General features: G+C 35.7%; 1 protein-coding gene across 1 annotated transcript in view; it reads left to right on the top strand.

The window, feature by feature from the left end:
- LOC103204876 (T-cell receptor gamma chain C region C10.5) overlaps positions 1-19,556 on the top strand; it is a 250,349-nt gene extending 230,793 nt beyond the window's left edge. The window contains exons 3-6 of the mRNA XM_042782211.1: positions 2,148-2,198; positions 11,813-12,139; positions 16,745-16,792; positions 19,414-19,556. Of these exons, the coding sequence (XP_042638145.1) occupies positions 2,148-2,198; positions 11,813-12,139; positions 16,745-16,792; positions 19,414-19,556 (569 nt within the window). The remainder of the gene's footprint in view (positions 1-2,147; positions 2,199-11,812; positions 12,140-16,744; positions 16,793-19,413) is intronic.
- The last annotated feature ends 1,121 nt before the right edge of the window (positions 19,557-20,677 follow it).

The raw sequence follows: 20,677 nt of genomic DNA on the forward strand, positions 1-20,677 counted from the left end.
TTTGGTCTGGAGTCGGGACTGTGCCTGCTAGTAATCTGTGGTCCCGATATCAGTGACAAAGACAAGCACAGACCTCTCAATGCCTCCCAAACTGACCCAAGCCCACTCAGTGACCCGCTGAGCTGGGAGTGAGCTCACTCTCCTGGAGCACCAGTGAACTCTCTGCTTGGGTTTCAGTGGTGCTGCGTGTGCCCATTTGTACCTAGCTGACCCAAGTTACTGATAAAATCAGGTGCTGAAGGTAGATCCTTGGGGTGTTTGCTGGGATGTTGATGCAGTCACTGGTATGCTGATATAGCGTGTCTTCTTCCTTGGCCCACAGAGATCTTAGGTGGCCTGCCTTATCCGCCAGTCAGTGACTGCCCCAGGGAAGTTTCCAATGGCCTCTCTCTGCTGCCTGTCTGCCCTCTGCCGAGTAGATCTTCCTTAAATTCTTTCCCTGTACGTTTCCTCTAATTCTACTCTTCTGTGTTTGGTGCACTCTGATTCAGTGAGCTGTTCAGAGCACCAAAATCCCTAATTCAAACTGCTGTATGTAGTTTTTCAAGCACTGAGATGCTGGAAGGAAATAGTGTGGTGATTACTGACGAGACTCCATTTTGAATTCTCCGAAACACAGACAACTCTTAAGGGTCCTGATAATTCTCCTCATAGTCTTGGAATAAGGGAAAACAGAGGATAAGCTGTCAGAAAGAGATTGAATGGGCATCATTCACTCCAATAGATGCAGAGTATTTAACAGCTCAGTAATAACAATTTGGATTTTTCAGTTAAAAAAAAATCCACTCATGTTCATCATGTTCATTCACAGTAGCAAACAGATGGAAACAATCTAAGTGTCCATCAATGGAGGAATGGATAACCAAATTATGGAAAATACACACAGCAGAATACTATGCAACCCAAATGAATAATGTAGAATCCATGAAACACTGTATAATGTGGGTGAGCTTGGAAGACATTATGCTGAGTGAAAGTCAATCACAGAAATACAATATTTTATTAGTCCACTATTGTTAAAAGTCAAGGAAAGGTTTATGTATGGAAGGAAATTTCTTTGTTGGTTACCAGAGATGGGGGGATGGGTAGGGGAAAAAAATCCTCTCCAAACATAATTTTCATTCAGCCCTCTTGTCCTCTCTAATTGGGTTGGTGGCTGTAGGTCATTGTGACTGGGGAGTCACCAGGGTGACCATATACATACCTTCATCCCTGGAGACAGATAATATCTACTCATGGGGCTTAAGGACAAGATGGATTTGGGTGGCTATGGGGAGTATTAGACCTGTCATTTCTGACTCCGTAAAGGCAGGCAATTCATCTGTACTCAGGAGAACATTCAGCAGATACCTGCTATTGGATTATCTCTTGCTTCAGGTGAGTGACAGAAGATTGCAGACCAGCCTTCAAGAGGCTCATTTTTTTAACCTATAGAAGAACGGGATCCCCTCTCCCTAGGTTTCTAGCTTAATCAAGGAATTCATTATTTCATAGTAGATAGAATTTTGTTATTCTAAGGAAGATAGTCACCCCACAACTTATTATTTGTCATTTTCCTGGTAGAGGTTTGTGTTGGCAAATGGTGAAAGTGGCTTTATTGAAAATTGAGAGCCTTGTTCAGTTTTCTCAAGCACATTTTTGTAGGTATATTTGCATTTTCAGTTACTGAAGACCTTCCTCCCTTCAGAAATCCATTCCTAAATAGTCAACAGAGCAGTCTGGTATTTGTGAGAACAGAAGGGCCCTTCTTTTGATGTTATCTCTGAGCAGTTTCCAACATCATTATGCACCTGGAAATTGGAAAAAAAAAAAAAAAAAACTCTTAATTTCTGAATTTTTTAAGTTCTCTAACTTACAAAAGTAATTACTTGGTCTGTTGGGCCTGCTCTCTTCTTAAATTCTTACCCTTTTCACTTTCTGCCAAGAACTTTTCAATGATGACTGCTTCAGTGGAAAATGTATTTGGGTCAGTTTATTTGAGAAAAAGTTACGAAATAACAGATATCACAAAACTTATATTAAAATATTCCCCAGTGAACCCAGAAGATCAAATTGCCATTACAAAATTTTAAACTGCTAGTCACATCATGAATAGTAGAAGAAGGCTAAGATTTTTTGTAGAAGCTATAACCAGTGTGATACCACAGGATGGATCAAGATATTTGGAGAGGGGACAAAGCTCATAGTAACTCCCTTCGGTAAGTAACTTTTTTTTTTCTTTTTTCTTTTTACTCTGGCTATGAAAAACTGATAGATGCTTTCTTGGAAATAATAAGTTAGAATCAATTCTGATCTTACTGCCACGTTCTTGGCCTTGGTATATGAACAGTAATTTTGCAGCTGCTAGTTACTACATATGGAAAAAAATCTGATTTGCAAATAGTTTATTTCCTTCCCTCTTTGTAGGCAGATTGAAATTGTACTTTTATCATATACAGAAAAGAGATACTCAGGCTAGAAATTAAAATACTCAAGGGCCATGTCTGTAAGGCATGGGTGTAAATTACTGGTTTAAAATGCTTTACTCATAGGAGACTTTTTAAAGGAGAGACATAAAAAATTATTAATTACCCCTATATTTTGGGATAAAACATAGAACTCCTTCCTCCTAATAACCTGCAAAACCTGTATTATTGATTTTGAGTTCACCCCTAACAGCAATGAATAAAAAATAATTGTTAGAATAAATAGAACATAAATACATTCTACTTCTTATTACCCTAGTTTCTTAGAAGGCAGACTGAAATCAGTCAAAAATACTGTTGTGATGTGTTATATGAGCCAGTTTAGTGGAATATGAACCATTTCAGCATTAAGTCCATGAAAAGAGTGGTCATGGTTTTCACATCCTCATTTGCTCATTCTTTCAATAAACATCTATACTGTTTCTGGCCTGAATACTGGAAATAAAAGGGTGAAAAAGACACATTTCCAGCCCAAAAAACCTTTCAGTCCAGTCAATGAGTTTCTAGCTACTGACTTGACTGGGTCCCAGGTTCTTTGGTCTGTAGCTGGTAGAGTCATAGGAAGCTCTTTCCCTTTCTTAATCTCTATCATACTTATTGCTTATAAAATACATATGTTGTATTTGGTGGGAAATTTTGATGGAAATGGCCCAATACCATCCCACTAAAATGAATAGTAAAATTAGCTCATATTTATTGAGGACCAGATCACATGCTAAAACTATCGGTGCCTTATCTCAATCCTCAACAACCCCTACGTAAGAGATACTTTTATCCTCATTTTACAGATGAGGAAACTGAAGTTTAGAGAAGTTCAGTTATTTGCTACTTGCTACTTGCATAAAGTCACATGACTAATTACTGTGGCAAAATTTAGATTGCAATCTAGATTTCTGTACTCCAAAGCTCATGATATTAACCATCAAATAATATTATAAACATCACTTCATATTTTATCTTCTTCTGTTTTATCTTCCACCTTTTAAGTGGATTCTTTAGTTTATTATTTAGTTAATAACACCTCAACATTTGTGTTGTTACTTATGTGTGAAAACAATGCTTCTACGTCTAATCTAAGCACTAAAATTATCACCTCCAGACAAAGATCATGAAAGTCATATTGAATACATGTGTTAAATAGTCAAAATATGATTCTTAGAGTATTTCTACAAAGTGACAAATCATTTTGACACCATTGCACTCAGTTTTCTTTCTGTATTGGCAATGTGGTGCTAGAAATGTTGAAGCTGGCTAAAGAATCACAGTTGCATTACATCACCTAACCATAATTCAGAGCTGCCTCTCAGTTCATGATGCGACAACTGAAGAAATACTAACAGAACGAGAATCTCTTATGAGGAGCACAGGATTTTAATTCAATGTTCTGGAAACTGTAAAGGAGTTTTCCGAAAAAAAAAAAAAAGCAGGTTTTCAACAAAAAATAACTCATTGAGTATTCATAATCTGTACTAGCTCATCTGGGGTACTATAAAGAAGTTAACTTTGGAATCTCTTCCAAAGGGTGGATATATGGTATCCACCCTCCATATATATAAATCACAAAGTTCCTATACCTCTTATTAAATATGCATTTATTAAGTACTTAAGTATATGATTCCCATGATTATTTCTCTTAGAAAATTAATGCAATTATCAATTTAAATTTTATTAAATCCCTGCCAAAGAACTGACTTTATAAATGAAAAATCTTTCATGGAGTCTCCTTACAAGATTCAAGCAAAATTATAAAGATAAAATGAGACTCTCCAATGTATGAGATGTAAAAGGAGAATAGATATAATCCAAGCTTTTCAGGCTGAGTGGAGTCACAACCTGCATTCTCATTTATATTCATATCTAATGTGATTTGGTTTGAGCTTCATTTTTATTTAATGTTAGCAAGGGCAATTTTTAGATATTTACATAAATATTGAAACAAACAAATTTATAAACTAAAAAGCAACTTTCTAGCCCTCTTTTTTCTAATTGATTATGTACTAAGTATGAATTGTAGCAATCAAATTAAATAATGGTGGCACAGATATAATCACTAGTGTCCCTGAGAAATGTTTTTGGGAATGTGTGGGGCAGAGGATTCTGGAATATGACTTCTGGGTATACCACTTCTTGTGTAGCCATTTTACCAAGAAAATTTTGACTCACTGGTTATTCCTTTATGAAAATTATAAATCTAATTTGTGCTCATTAATGAAAAATACAAAAAAATAAAAAATATTTTACCTTGACATTTATCATTTATAACATTTTGATACATTTCCATCTGATCTATTTATCTATACATATTTTATTTTTTATTTTAAAAATTTGGTTCATACTAGATACATAATACTATATGTTTTTTTTTTACTTTATACTGCTTCGTGAATACCTTTTCCAAATGTCCTTAGCATTGTTCAGTGACTGAACAAGTTTTGAACTACTGAGTTCAATCTGATCTGTAAAATGAAGATAATGATGATTATCTATAAGAAGTGGATGTCGTGAGAATTAAATGAAATCAAATGTGAGAATTACCAATTATAATGGCTGGCATTTGGTAGGAATAAAAATATCAATTCCTTCTCCAACTTGTAAGCTACTATCTTTTGGAGTTCTTTCTGAACTCAGGAGTACAGATAAATGTATTAGCCCCCATCTAGTCTAGCTCTGGTAGCATAGTGGCTAAAGCACTTGACTGCTAACCAGAAGGCTGGCGGTTCAAACCCACCAGCCACTCCTCGGAAGGAAGGTTGGGCAATCCTACTTCCGTAGTGATACTGCCTCGGAAACCCAAGGAGGGGTCGCTATGAGTCGGGGCCGACTCGACGGCACACAACAACAACAACAACAAGTCTACAGTTCACATAAAAACAAATGGTCAATGTTTGTAAGATGTTTTCGGTGTCTAAGACTTGTTACCTACTTCTTAAAAAACAATTCGAATGTGTTATGTATGATCTCAAATATCAACTTTCTGAACAAAAGGTGATCCTTCGTTTTCCAATAGAAATATTTGCGAGTGAAAAAAAGGATTTTTTTCAGCTTAAGTATATAAACTTACAGGGACATAGATAAAACCGTTTAAGGTCTTATATAATTTCTGAATTGGATTATACTTACAAAGTTAAAAATCACATCAATACAAATATCAATTGAGAAATACTGCTGTTGTTATTTTTTGACCTCACAGTTATTAAAAATTTGGTTCAACCTCCTCACATGCATCTGAAACATCTCTCTTAGAGCAACTTCCTAAGTTTTCCTAGAGTCTGAGTGTTTGTTTTGGAATCATTCACATGATATTGTCATTGGGTATTTTATTCTAAGAAATAATTGTCCACTCACAAAATAATAGGACAGTATTTATAATCATAAACCATTGAGATTTTAGCCTCAAGTAATAATTAACCAAATCCATATTAAATTTCTTTGTTCTTTCTTTTACCAGTGTCATCTCCACAATTAGCATTAATTGAGTTCTTTTCAGGCTGGTATAGAAGTTTTTGATTGAAGTAGAGTATTAGAAGAACATGTACTAATGTGAGAGGTTGCACAAAGACAGATATAAGGACTCCCTCCTTCGACCCTGTTTGGGGAAGGATAATTTTGGGAGAGAAAGCCTTACCTTATAATCTGGCACATACAGTACGCCTGAATTCTGTATGTCTTGTGTTTATGTAACAGAGCTAAGATTTGCAACCATACTCACCGATCCCTCCTTTTATAGTTGAGTTAGATCTTACTCTAATCAGTCTCTGTGCAGAAAGACAGCCAAGGTTTAGTGCATAAACTCTACAGTGATAACCTATTTCCAAAATCTATTGGAGAAGAACTAAAATTACATACCAGGTAGAGTAAGACATTAAATGAAAACAGAAAATTAATGGGAAAAAAAAAAAAAAAACTCACTTCCATTGAGTCAATTGCCACTCATAGTGACCCCTCCTTGGATTTCTGAGGCAGTACCTCTACACAAGTAGATTGCCTAACCTTCCTTTTGAGGAGTGGCTGGTGGGTTTGATCCTCCAGTCTTCTGGTTAGCAGTCAAATGTCTTAGGCACTATGCCACCAGAGCTCCCAGAAGATCATAACATTAAAGAAAGGAGAAGAGAAAAGGCTTATGAATATTAGTAAAAAGCACATGGCAAAATTGAATGCTCAACAGTAAGGGAAAAACATAGTGGAGTATGTATGTTTTATTAACTCATAAAATGAAGCATGCCCATTTTTCAAATATAATGTATTGCTGTTGTTGTTGTTATGTGCCATGGAGTCGGACCTGGCTGATAGCGACCCCTCCTTGGTTTCCGAGGCGGTATCACTATGGAAGTAGATTGCACAACCTTCCTTCCGAGGAGTGGCTGATGGGTTTGAACCATCAGCCTTCTGGTTAGCTGTCAAGTGCCTTGGGCACTACACTACCAGAGATCCCATAATGTATTACTCTTGCTGTAAAATTAGGAAAGGACTTCATTAAAGGAGTCCTTTATGAAGAAACTGAAGTACAAAAGTGGACATCACCTTCTCATTCACATTATAAAATGGAAAAAATGGCCTTTATCCAAATTCTTTTTATGTTATTACTGCAACAATGCTATGTGAAAAACAAATAGTGTAATTCGCAGATGGTGACCCTTAGCAGATACAGTCAGCCTGGCAACATTTTAGCAATTTAACATGATGATAGGAAGATTTATTTGAAGACCCGGCTAACCTGCCATTTCTCATTTTGAAGCTGAAATTTCTGGTGAAAGTGTGGAGTGCAAATGTATTGTGTTGTTGATTGAAGTAAAAGCCATATGTTCTGGACAATACAAGTGAAGCATTTCCATGTACTGACGGCATATATTCGACTTTAGCCAACTTTCCCTTTAATTTTCTCAACACTTGTATGCTGTAGATAAGACAAATGTTACATATTAAAGCTTGGGTGTGTGAAAGGAACGTTTCCTGCAACAATGGTTTTGAAAAGTTTGGACATTAACAGGTAGAATGGAAACAAATGAACTACTCCTCATGCTTAATTTCCATGAATCTAATTACAACACATATGCTGGCATTCTATCAGTAAGGGCAAGGTTTGATCCCATGAAATTAACAAGTCATGATATAGCAAATGTTTGGAGCACACAATCATAGTTGACGTATTGTTAACAAGGATGATAATGATAAATGATACAAAATAACTATAAATTATAATAATGATAAACTAAGCAACATTATATGCTTACTGTTTTAATATGAAAATCAGGAGTTTGCTACACAGGCAAAAATTCTCAATCTTCTTTTTTTTTTTTCCTTCTTAAATGAGAAATCCAATTTTTCTTTTTATTTCTTTAATAAATTGCCTGTTGAATTATTAAACAAACATACATGTAGCCTAAAGAGAATATTAGTTAGGCATTCATGTTTCAGTTGGATTTTTGTTTTCAGTTTTTTCACATCTTGTTTCATTTTGACCTTGCATTGGTACTGGCTTGGTAGTGATGTTCAATTGATTTACACTAACATCATCATTTTCAGATCAATTACACACCAAAACTAAGTTACTCAATTTGCTTAGCCTCAGGATTTATTAGCAAAATGAATGAGGACAGGAATTCTAGTCTCTTAAACATAAACTACCACATTTCCACTAGAAGATGAAGAACTGAGAGAAGGTAAAATAGTCCAAAGTTTTTGATACAGGTTGAATCACCGTGTGACTATTATACGAAGATCTTTGGTGGTGGAACAAAACTTATTGTCACAGGTAGGTATTGAAAGAATGTACCTTTTTCAAGGTAAAAGAGGAGGAGATAAAAAAAAATATATTTGTTTGGAGTAATAGTGACAATGTTTAGTAAAATGGTAAAGGAATGTGATGGGGTAGAAATCTAGGAGAAACCTTTAAACAAATCCACACATTACAGGATAGCATTGACAATGTTGAGCAAATATTGTAATAAGATTTGGCTTTGTATATATACTGGGTTTTAGAAAGTGTTTATATATAATGTATGTAATTATATCTTTATAAAGTGTTTGACCCTAGGACAAAGTTTATTAGTTCAGGTAAGTTTGACACCTTTCTTTTTCTGATGGTCAAATGGTATTTGGAAAGACCCTGGGGTTTGGTATCAGACTAATTGGGGTTCTGACTCTACACTTACTGCTTATGTGAACTCGGGTAATTATGCACTGCCCTCAGTTTCTTAATCCATAAAATGGGATAACAGTATGTATCCTGCATGGTTGTATGACAATTGAATGAGATATTATGAATAAAGTGTGTGACACATTATTCAATGCATGGTAGGTGCCAGATAAATGTTGCCCTGATTCAATCATAATGGGAGAATTGTATCCAGTTTAGAGAGTTGTTTACAGTCAACAACACTTCCATAGGAACCAGTTTTACTTATAACTACTCAAGCGTAAAGTTATTTTACAGTCCCCTCATAGAAAAATTTGCCTTTAGAGATATTTTCTCTTCATAGACTTTTTCCTCATTTGGTAAGAAAGATGAGATTAAGATGTGTTTGTTTTCATTTTTTGTTGTCCTAAGTGCTTTAAATTTTAATCCTTTACCCTAATTGATGTTAACCCTGACACCAATGTTTACTGGTTCTAAAATTTATCTCCAACAAATTTAAACTTCGTGGTCATATTCATCAGCAAAAAGTTTATTTAAATTCATATAGGTAAGATCAAGGTATTCAATCACTATGATATAATTAGAAACTTGTCATATACCAGAAATGTATATTTAATATGAAATAGCTATAATTATCTATTTCATAAAAGGAAAAGGACAAGAAAAAAATAGATAACACTGAGAGAAATAAATTCCAGCATACAGGTTTGAAAAATTATTCTTTTAACAGAAAATGTAATTGATATATGATACATTTATATAAAATTCATGCTACTGTATATTAATAAACACAAGCAACTCAGAGAATTTAACTCCAATATATTATCTAATTATGCAAACTATCATACATAAATGGATTGGACAGGCTTATTATTTTTTTACCTGGTTGCCATTCTACAGGTCACAAAAAAGATAAAGAAAATGATAAGCATTCTTAGTAATTACAGTTTTGAGATAATGTTTTCAAAACAATAAAAATATAATACAGTAAGAACAAATCAGAAGGTTAACCATATATGATCAAGTACAAATAACTATTTGAGTGAGGAAGTTAAGGAAATTTAAGGTTCTTTTGTCCTGTGAAAGGAATGAAACTTAAAGAATCTAACTAAGCAAAGGGAGAAGATTATATGAAAGGTGTGTTACAGGAGAGAAAATACCCAAGTTAATTATTTGATCTTCAATTTTATTATAGTGAATCAGATATATTCCTATGGAGAAAAAAAAAAGTTTCCTGAAATAGAAATTAGATTTTTCAATATGTTGACTGGAGACAAAGTGAAAGTTTATAGAAATATACACTCTTTCTATTATAATCAATCAATAAATATACTATTTGCACCAAAACTAGGTATATGATATTAAAATAAGCACATTTGACCTAATTGTATTTAGAGCCAGATTTTTGAAAAATCAACATTATATGCTAACTGTTTTAATATTAAAATCAGGAGTTTGCTATGCAGGCAAAAATTCTCATTCTTCTTTTTTTTTTCTGTTTTCCTCTCAAATGAGAAATCCAATTCTTCTTTTTATTTCCTTAAATAATTGCTTGTTGAATTATTAAACAATAATAGCCTAAAGAGAATATTTAGGTATTCATGTTTCAGTTGGAAATTAAATTGGAAAGGATTCTATCATTTATAATTTCAGTCTTTAGATTAACAATATTCCTGCATTATTTCAAGTGACATACCTTTGTAAACATCATATTTTGTTGCATATGTTGATCTTATGTCCACAAGAAACCCTGGAGCTATGACTTTCCACTTTGCACCTATTGTACATACATTTATTCAGCAGGTTGATATAAAACAGTGAAACTTCAGAATAGCTCAGTAGCTAATGTGGTAGATGCAAATTTTGGGAGAGATACTGAGAGTCAAAATATGGATATGCTGATATGTATAGTCTTGCTCACTAATGGAGTAAATTAATCTTAAAACAATTATTAAAAAAAAACTCCTGGTATAATCTTTACTATGAATAAATCTAAAACAAAATTCCTAAATAACATGTGCTTTTTGTGAACAATTTCTAAGGGGAAACAAAATTTTGATAAATGAATTACTTGATGAGTTTAATAAAGGAACATTTATAAGAATAATTAATAAAATGCTTAATAAAAGTATTGGAAAAAATTCCATTTTGCTTCTAAATTCAAGCTATCATAAATAATTTGGAGATGTAGTTTTAATACTGCACTATCAAAAAACCTAGAGTAGTCCCTATTGAGACTGAGATGATTATAAAGTTAGAAACTGACTAGAGGAACCCCATGAACTTCAGAGGTGGGTATGGGATCCACATAAAAGGTCAGCTCCATAGATTGTAAGTCACATGGAAGTAGATTCCCTCTATAACAAGTTAATGTATATTGTTAATAAACGACATCAATGACAAAAAGCTTCCTCTTGACCTTTATTCATACAAACCAAAAAACAAACTCACTGACATTGAGTCAATCCTGACTCATGGTGACCCCCTTTGGGTTTCCAAAGAGGTAAATCTTTTAGGAAGTAGATTGCCCAGTCTTCCTTCTGTGGAGTGGCTGGTGGGTTTGAACCACCAACCTTCTGGTTAGGAGTCAAATCCCTTAGCACTACACCACCAGAACTCCTTTTATTCATGTAGGAAATCAAATAAATCCGGTGCACTCCACTCAGCTAAATGAAAAGTCAGTGACTCCATACAGTTGCAGAATATGAGAATGTGAGTTATTTGTCAAAGAGGCTAAGAGTCCCAAAGTTCACTGGATGGGAAAGGGAAGCACTTTAGAAGGGATCAAAGATTCTCAGAGAGAACCAGAGAATATCGGAGTTCTCTGGTCTCCTCCCCACACCACCTTACCTTCCTTGAAAACGTGCTCCACCGGGACAGAACAATAGAGATTAAAAAAAAAAAAAAAAGGTGAAGGCTTGATATGAAGCAATGAAATATCATGTAGAGAAAGAACAAAGGCCAAATTTTAACTCAGGCTCAAATTGCTGCAACTTTGGCACATTACTTAACCTCCTGAACCTGTTTCCCTGTCTATCAAATAAAGATGGTAACATATACCTTGAAACCTGTTGTAGAGCTGAAAGGCTATAATAGGTGCTATATCAACGGCAACTTTTCTTCCTGTGACTATACAATAGATTGTTCCAAAAAGCAATATTTGTGTTTCTCTAATAATAGTTTTTAATTGATGTTTCACTTTCCCCTACAGATAAAAGCTTAAGTGCAGACCTTTCCCCCAAGCCCACAATTTTCCTTCCTTCAGTTGCTGAAATAAACCATCACAGTGCTGGAACATATCTTTGTCTTCTTGAGAAATTTTTCCCTGATGTTATTAAAGTAGATTGGAAAGAGAAGAACAATGACAGGATTCTGGAATCCCAGCAAGGAGATACGATAAAGACTAATGACACATTCATGAAATACAGCTGGCTGACCGTGACTGGAGAATCATTGAATAAAGAGCACCAATGTGTGGTCAAACATGAGAAGGTTAAAGAAGGTGATCAGATGATTCTCTTTCCTCCGATAAGGACAGGTATGTGTACATAAATATAAACTCCCAGAAAACTTACTCCAAAGGTAATTCCCCAGCTTGTCTGTAAAGTATTAATGCAAACAAACAAATATAAATCTTTTCGAAATGTCATTTAATGGTAGTACAAATACCCTACTTTTCCACATAGAATGAGAGTGATGTAGATTTTGATGGGGGGAAAAAAAAGACAATAAATAAATAAAACCTCTGAAAGTTTTACTTAAACTTTTTCAGCCACAGCTTCATTATCTAAAATGTTAAGGTCACAATGATGTCATTAGGGCTGTGTATGAATTAAATGAGACAATCTATAGGAATCACCTAGCAACTTAACACATAATAATGCTCAGAAAGATTCCACTTTTGGTGACTTGGTCAGGAAATAAAAGAAATCACATGTTTTTCAGGAATATTCTACCATATAAGCAAGTTCACTCTCATTTCAATATCGCTATACACAAAGTTTAACCCATAAACAATGAGTTCTTAGAACATAAGAGTGTTCTTGTGAGACAGACAGAACATGGCTCAACAAAGATATAATAACCTTGGATGTTGCAGTTTTATTATGGCCTCATGTTTTTCAGATATACTACATGAAAAAACAAAACCAAAAAAACAAACTCGCTGCCATTGAGTCAGATCCGACTCATAGCGACCCCTCCTTGGGTTTCTGAGGAGGTATCACTACAGAAGTAGATTGCCCAACCTTCCTTCCAAGGAGTGGCTGGTGGGTTTGAACTGCCAACCTTTTGGTTAGCAGTCAAATGCCTTAGACACTATGCCACCAGAGCTCCTATACTACATACAGTAAGGCAAAATTTCATAATTAAAGATTGGGTGCTGTTAGGAGCCTTAGTGGCACAAATGGGTAAGTGCCTGACTACGAACCAAAAAGATTGGTGGTTCAAACTCACCCAGAGGCACCTTGAAAGACAGACCTGGTGCTCCTGCTTCTGAAAGATCTCAGCGTTGAATGCTCTTTGGAACAGTTCTAGTCAGCACACGTGGGACTGTCAGGTGTTGGAAATGACTCAATGGCAACTAACAGAAACAATAACATATACAAACTTATACTCTACATATTGAGTATATTTTTTTCCACTGATAAATGCAGTTCAACAGACATTTCTTATGCAACTCATGTATGGGAGCCCCAAAGGTTATCTATAGATCAATAGACTAGGATGAACTAATGTCTTAAGGAGGATGCACTGCAAGAAAAGAAAGAGATACTCTTTTCCTTACACCTGATTCAGTTATGATGTTCCAAAGAAGTAATTTTGATGCAGATGACATACATATTTAGATAGTGTGGGTATAGATAGGGCTAAGTGTATCCTGGTCCCAGCAGTGGTCCAGTAATTCACTATGCATTAAAGTTCTCAAGCACCAGAGTGCAGAGAAGGAATAGTTTTGTGCTTTTCAAGGCCTTTTCAGGCAGTGTGGACCAAACAATAACTAAAAGGCAAAGCCCCTTGCTGTGTAGCAGTCCTAACTTCTTAAGTCTCTATCTTCTCAGATTCTTTGTTTCTCCAATAGTCAAATGAGGCTTTAACACTGGATTTGGTTAAGTGTTCATCACAACTCATGGGGTTGGGATGAAGAGCCAATGAAATAATATCTATGAAAATGCTGCTTTCAAAAACATAACAAGGAAATATTTATCAATATATTTCTTGTATTTATTTACGTCCTTTCCTTTAAAAATGTGCTAATGTAGGATTATAAACAAATAAAGCCATTGCTATGGAGTCAATTCCATCTCATAGAGACCCTACAGGACAAGGTAGAATTGCCCATAGACTTTCAAAGGCTGTAAATCTTTATGGAAGCAGACTGCCTCATCTTTCTCCCTTGCAGAGCAGGTGGTGGACTTGAACTGCCAACCTTCGTTAGCAGTCAAATGCCTTATCCACTATGCTCCTTACAGTTCCTCTAAGATTATAAAAATGTAGCTCTCATTTCCTACTTCCATTGCTAACAAACAGAGAGGAAACAAATATGCAACTACAAAGTTAATATAACCACTGTGTCTAAGTGATGATGATGATCAGAAAGGAGCGATGTTTCAGTTTATGTTTCTACACCAGTTGCTGCTGGGTTGATTCCAACTCATGAGGAGTCCATGTGTGTAAGAGTAGATCACCAGGTGCCCCTGGGTGGACTCTAACCTCCAACTTTTCTGTTGGCAACTGAGAACATTAACCATTTGCATCACCCAAAAACCATTGCCATCTCATTGATTCTGAGTCATAGTGACCCTTTTAGGACAGAATAGAACTGCCCCATAGGATTTCCAAGACTATAAATCTTTTTTTTTTTTTTTCTTTTTTACTTTTATTGTGAAAACATACACAACAAGACATTCACACATAACAACTTCCACATTTACAGCTCAGGGACATTGATGAAGTTTTTCATGTTGTGCCACTATTATTGCTATCTTTTTCTAAAATATTCCATCACCATTGTCATAAACTCAATGCCCTGCAAACAAAGGGCTACAAATCGTTATGGAAGCAGACTGCCTTATCTTTCTCTCTCAGAGCAGCTTGTGGGTTCAAACTGCCAATCTTTTGGTTATCAGCCAGATGCTTTCACCATTATACCACCAAGGTCTTCCATAATATAACAAGTCTCTAATACTGTTTCTTGAAACATGGAAGCCCAAATCAACAATATGATTCTGAGGAGAGATAAAACTAATCTAGTCCAAGTTTATGATCAACAATAATTGAGAGAGAATTTAGGATGCATGTAAAGATTTCATTATGAGCAATTGTCACTTTACTGTTTTTACCTCAATCAATGCATGGTGATAGAGATTTTTGCTCATGTTTTAACAAATCATTGTAAGGAAAAGAATGAGATTTTCAGGACACATTTAAGTCAGTTGATGAAGGTATTTTAACATCTAAATATATTTATTTATATTAACACTTCCTTCCTTGGGATTTGACCTAAAGCCTTTAGCTCGAACCCATTTATTAGGACATACCAAATCAGATTTTGTCAAATACATAAAATTGCATACCAGGATAATTTCCATGTGGACAAAAACATATACAGTAAAAAATGATAAATTGAAACTAGCAATGTAACTACTTCCCCAATCCAAGCAATTCTCTTCATAAAAATGTTTGTTTTTGTATGTTTGTTCTTTTCTTTCCTTTTTTTCTTTTTTTACATTATACGTACTGCCATAGAGACGTACCCAACTCATAATGACCCCTCCTTGGGTTTCCGAGGAGGGATAGGAGCTCTGGTAGCATAGGGCCTAAGACAGTTGACTGCTAACCAGGAGGCTGGCAGTACAAACCCACCAGTCACTCCTCGAAAGGAAGTTGGGTAACCTACTTGCGTAGTAATACTGCCTCGGAAACCCAAGGAGGGGTCACTATGAGTCAGGTCCAACTACACAGCACATAACAATAACATCACTATGGAAGTAGATTGCCCTCGAGGAGTGGCTGATAGGTTTTACATTATAGGTAAAACCAGTTCTCACCTCAACTTATACATTTCTGGAGAATTATAAATGTGACTTAACCAATCCTTCTGTAACCACGAAAACTTGTACTGAACATGCTGAGCTCCTGCAAAAAGTTCATTTCAGAGAATGATTAAGATATCTAAAAGAGAAGATTTTCCTAGTGTTCTCAATGGTGGAACTAGGTTGCGTTTTTATAGATTATTTTCTATATTTCTACAGATTATTTTTACAAAGTACTCTCCAAATGCCTTATCTTATTTAATCCTCCACAATTACCTTTTGAATACTGGCTCTGTCCCTCATGTGTATGACTTTCAGGAAGTTACTTATACTCTAAGCCTTATAGCCTCATTTGTAAAATGAGGTTATCCGTATTTTAACTTCATTCAGAGTGTTGTTGGGGGTTCTACAAGGTAAAGCACACGTGAAGTATTGAACCTAGTGCCAGGCGCACCAATAATTACTCAATATGTGTTAGTATTTAAAATACCATTTTGTTATTTTCACAAACACAATTCTAGAAAATCATTGGCATGAAATGGGTATATTGATATTTATAGGGAAAAAATCCCAGGCTTTTTCTGGTTGGAAAGGTATGGCCACTTTCCTGTGCTCAGTTAGGAACCCTCACGTGCAGAGACACATTGCATGAATTGAACCTGCTAAATTGCATTGGATCATGCCAGTTATTCTTAGAATTTTAAGGCTTCATTTTTTAATGGCTGTCTCTCTGTCAGAAGACTATGTATAGTTTATATATATATATGCATGTGTGTGTGTGTGTATATATATATATATGTACTTATATATATGTGTGTGTATATATATGTATGTATGTATGTATAGGAGCTCTGGTGGTACAGTACCTAAGGCATTTGACTGGTAACTAGAAGATTGGCAGTTCAAACCCACCAGCTGCTCCATGGAAGGAAGATGAGGCAATCTACTTCTGTAAGGATTTACCAACTTGAAAACCCAATGGGAGTCGCTATGAGTCTGACTGGACTCAATAGCAGTGGTTTTTTTGGCTTTTATACTCACACATACACACACACACAGATACATAATGAGCATGACCAATTGATTAATACTTGCTCTCATTTTTCTAGCCTTTATTCCTCCTGATGCTACAAAAACTTGTTGGAAAGATGAAAGTGGTAAGTTTTTGCATTTGTTTACCTATAGGTTATGTACATTGTCCTTCTTGATCAACGTAACATTTGAATTTCTCTGGCTTAAGGTAGAAAAATCAGAATGGCTGGATGCTGCAGAAGAGACTGAGTGGTAGTTTAAGTCCACATTCTTGGTAGTCATCTTAACGCAGTAAACCGCTGGGTTTGGTATGAGATTGACTATAAGTTAAAGTATGAGATGGATTGTAAATTAGATATGCTCAGAACTATTTCAACACATGGTTCACTCACCCATGAGGCTTTTATTTCTAATGACAGGGGAGAACCTAGTAAAAAGTTTCCTCTAGATTTTCTTTCACCTTTGGTTCTTTCTCTGGCGGCGTAGTGTCTAAAGCATTTGACTGCTAAGCAGAAGGCTGGTGGCTTGAACCAGCCACTCTTCGGAAGGAAGAATGGGCAATCTACTTCCTTAGAGATACCAACTTGGAAACCCAAGGAGGGATGGCTATGAGTCGGAAATGACTCAATGGCAGTGAGTTTTTGTTTGTTTGTTTGTTTTTGTTTTGTTTTTTGATGCCCCTATGAGTTGGTATTGTATTTTTCCCCATTTTATTGATGAGGGCAATGAGCTGAAATGAAGTTGCTTATACCACAGCACAGTGTGGTAGATTTGGGGTTTAAACCCAGGCCATCTGAATCAAGAGTTCATATGCTTAACTCAGTTCTTTATTCCTCTCATCAAATAGTCATGGAATAAGAAATGCCAATCCAAGGTCCTAAGGTGTGGTGGAGACCTAGTAGGGGATGGGTGCATGGTCTTCAGAGTACTGCAAACTGGACTTTAATCATGTTTTTTAAATTATTTCTTGCATTCATATGGATAAATTTCTCTTTTTTTTTTTTTTTTCCTGAGTAATACTGTCTCCTCTACAAACGTGGAATAATTACATGTAACTCATAGTCATTGAAGAAATAAGACAATATATGTGTAATGCCTAGTAGAAAGTATCTCATTTACCTGGCAAAGAATAAATAACTTGTTTCAAGACCTTTCTGCACATGTACAAAGAACGTTGCTAGAAGCATTGGCTCTAGTTCTGCTAGTCTTTCCTCATTTTCAATACAAGGGGCCCCTGGACCTCATCTACCACACCAAGCAAGGAGAGACACTAACACCTTACCTGACTGAGACCGAGAGCATTATGAACACATCACCTCTTGAGATCCCTTTCCACACCAAGTGCTATTGATTCTGGAGTTCTGACTCTGACGACAGAACATGTAAAATGGAAGTTTCCATAGGAAGTGGCTCAGCCTTGTGGCTCGTTGAATAGCCAGTGTGGCCCACTACCATTGCCGTTAATTATTTCTTGACATTGCTAATTTCTTACAAAACTTCAAAGGCCATTAAGTGCACTTGCTTGTAACATTTAAGAAAGACATGAGAGACATTTAGCAAAGACAGATTAGTAAACCTTGGCATTCCACAGATTTGGAAATTTTGGATTACTTACTTTCCTCCATTTTCTATAATGCCCTTTTTTAGTAAAAATTTTAGTAAATTTTTACTAAAGCATGTCACTACCAACACCACCAAATTTCCATGTATTGTATCCTTCATAGAGATCACACTTCATACACAATGTGTAATGGCTCAGATGCTTCTACATCAACAATTCAACTTTATGAATGTAAAACAAACTCTTAAAATAAATTTTTTTAAAAAAATTCTACATTGGCTTTAAATATAAATAAATATACTTAATATTCTATATTTTGAATTCCTGAACAATTAAAATTGGATTCAGATATGATTAAAAAAATTTCAACTTTGCATTTCTGTTTAAAACCTGTGATATCTGGAGTGTTTATCCCACATGGAGATGTACAATTACAGAGGAGCTAAAAGCCTGTTTCCAAAAGTTGTGCTGCTGAGGTTGAAATGTGGGCTCTGGCACTTGCTAGTTGCATGACATCAGGCCAATTACTTCTCCCTCTGTCCTAAATTTATTTGTAAAAGGGAAATAGAAATAATGTTCTCTTCACAGGTTGTTATCAAGATTAAGCAAGACTAAATAGGTTTACGTCATAGAATCTGCCACTTGGTTAGCATTCAACTAACATCATCTATGATTATTGCTTATAGACATGATGGGGATAAAAAAAAATGGAAGATGGGGCAATCTACTTCCATAGTGATACTGACTCGGAAAGCCAAGGAGGGGTTGCTATGAGTCGGGTCCGACTCGACGGCACATAACAACAACAACAACAATAAAAGCTAGTTATGACAAGGAGGGGTTGTTATGAGTAGGGTCCAACTCGACGGCACATAACAACAACAACGATAAAAGCTATTTATGAAAAATATATTTTCTCATTGGGCTTATTCATTAAAAATGCAGCCTTTAATACCTAGGAGTGTCCCAAGTGCATGTCAGCAGGGTTTGTTTTAACTATACCTTCAAGCTGAATTCTGAGTTGTATTGTTATTGATGGTGGTATTTACTTTTGAGTTTTCATGGGTGTGTGGTGTCACATCAATATTGATTATCAGAAGTAAATATTTGTGACCCCCCACGCCCTATTAATATGTCCTATCCTTTCAAAAGAACAGAAGAAACTAATCAAACAATTTCTCTTAGATGTCCTGCAGCTGCAATTCACGAACACCTCTGCATATTACACCTACCTGCTACTCCTTCTCAAGAGTATAGTCTACTTGGCTATCATTGTGTTCTGTCTGCTCAGAAGAACAGCAGTCTGTGGTGATGGAAAGACTTTGTGATGGATGGTGGTGCAAAGGGGCCAGCTTTTCTTCATCTTTTGTAGTCTCTAAAACTTTCTGCTAAGGATATAACTGGATTTTCTTTCTGGATTTGGGTTATTTCAGTTCCCATGTGTAATTTTTTTATCATGTTATTACTGGCAAACTGAAACCACTGGACAAATTTTAACAATAACCAAAAATTCTGCCACTACCCAGGGGCAGGGCCAAGGGATGGCCCATGGAAGCTTTATTACTATTTTTTTTTTCATACTCTCCACCAGCTTCTCCAACCCAACCCAAATAAACACACTGAGGATAGCAGCGTGAAGCTTTTAGTCATGTCCCTTTACCAGTTACCAGTTGCCGTTGCATTGATTCCAACTCATGGTGACATCATCTGTGTTAGAGTGCTCCATAGGATTTTTACTTTCTCATTTTTTTTTGGAAATAGATCATCAGGCCTTTCTTCCAAGACACCTCTGAGTAGACTCAAATCTCCGACCTTTTAATTTGCAACAGAGCACTTTACCATTTTCACCACCCTGGGACTTCTGCCACGCCGCTTAGTGTGTTCCTTAACCAGATGACTTCCTTAAAGCCTTCCATTTTATACTCCCTAAAGCCACCATCTTTTCTACTTGAATTCTGTACTTTCCTTTTTCATATGTAAGAACAATAAACTTAAAAGATATTAAAACTCTACTGTTGTCCATATATATTTAAATTTTATAAAATCTAACTATAAGTCCAACAATATGGCAAAGTGAACTATGAAATTCAGTGTTGGTTATAATGGTTGTCCAATTCCATTTCCTAATTCTTTCTCTGAGATAGTGGTTATGACATCTTCTTTGGGGCACTGGCTCCAAGAGGAGCCAAACCAATTGAAAGTGCAATGGTTACTGCTTTTTCAAAGCCAGGTTCAGATTCATTTGGTTTCCTACATTACAGCAGCAATGAAACAATGTCTAACATGATTTGTACTGTGCTCAGCCCTATAGGAGTATTTCAGAAGCATCATCTTTACTGATCTTCACAATAAGCCCATGAAAGCACCACTAACACCAGAGAGGCTGTGTGGTGGAAGGGTTAAGTGCATGGACTCTGGACTCAGAATGCCTGAGTTTGAATCCTGAATC

This window comes from Orycteropus afer, unplaced genomic scaffold, assembly GCF_000298275.1.
Source record: "Orycteropus afer afer isolate SDZICR_OR568_19922 unplaced genomic scaffold, OryAfe1.0 scaffold00263, whole genome shotgun sequence".
NCBI lineage: Eukaryota > Metazoa > Chordata > Mammalia > Tubulidentata > Orycteropodidae > Orycteropus > Orycteropus afer.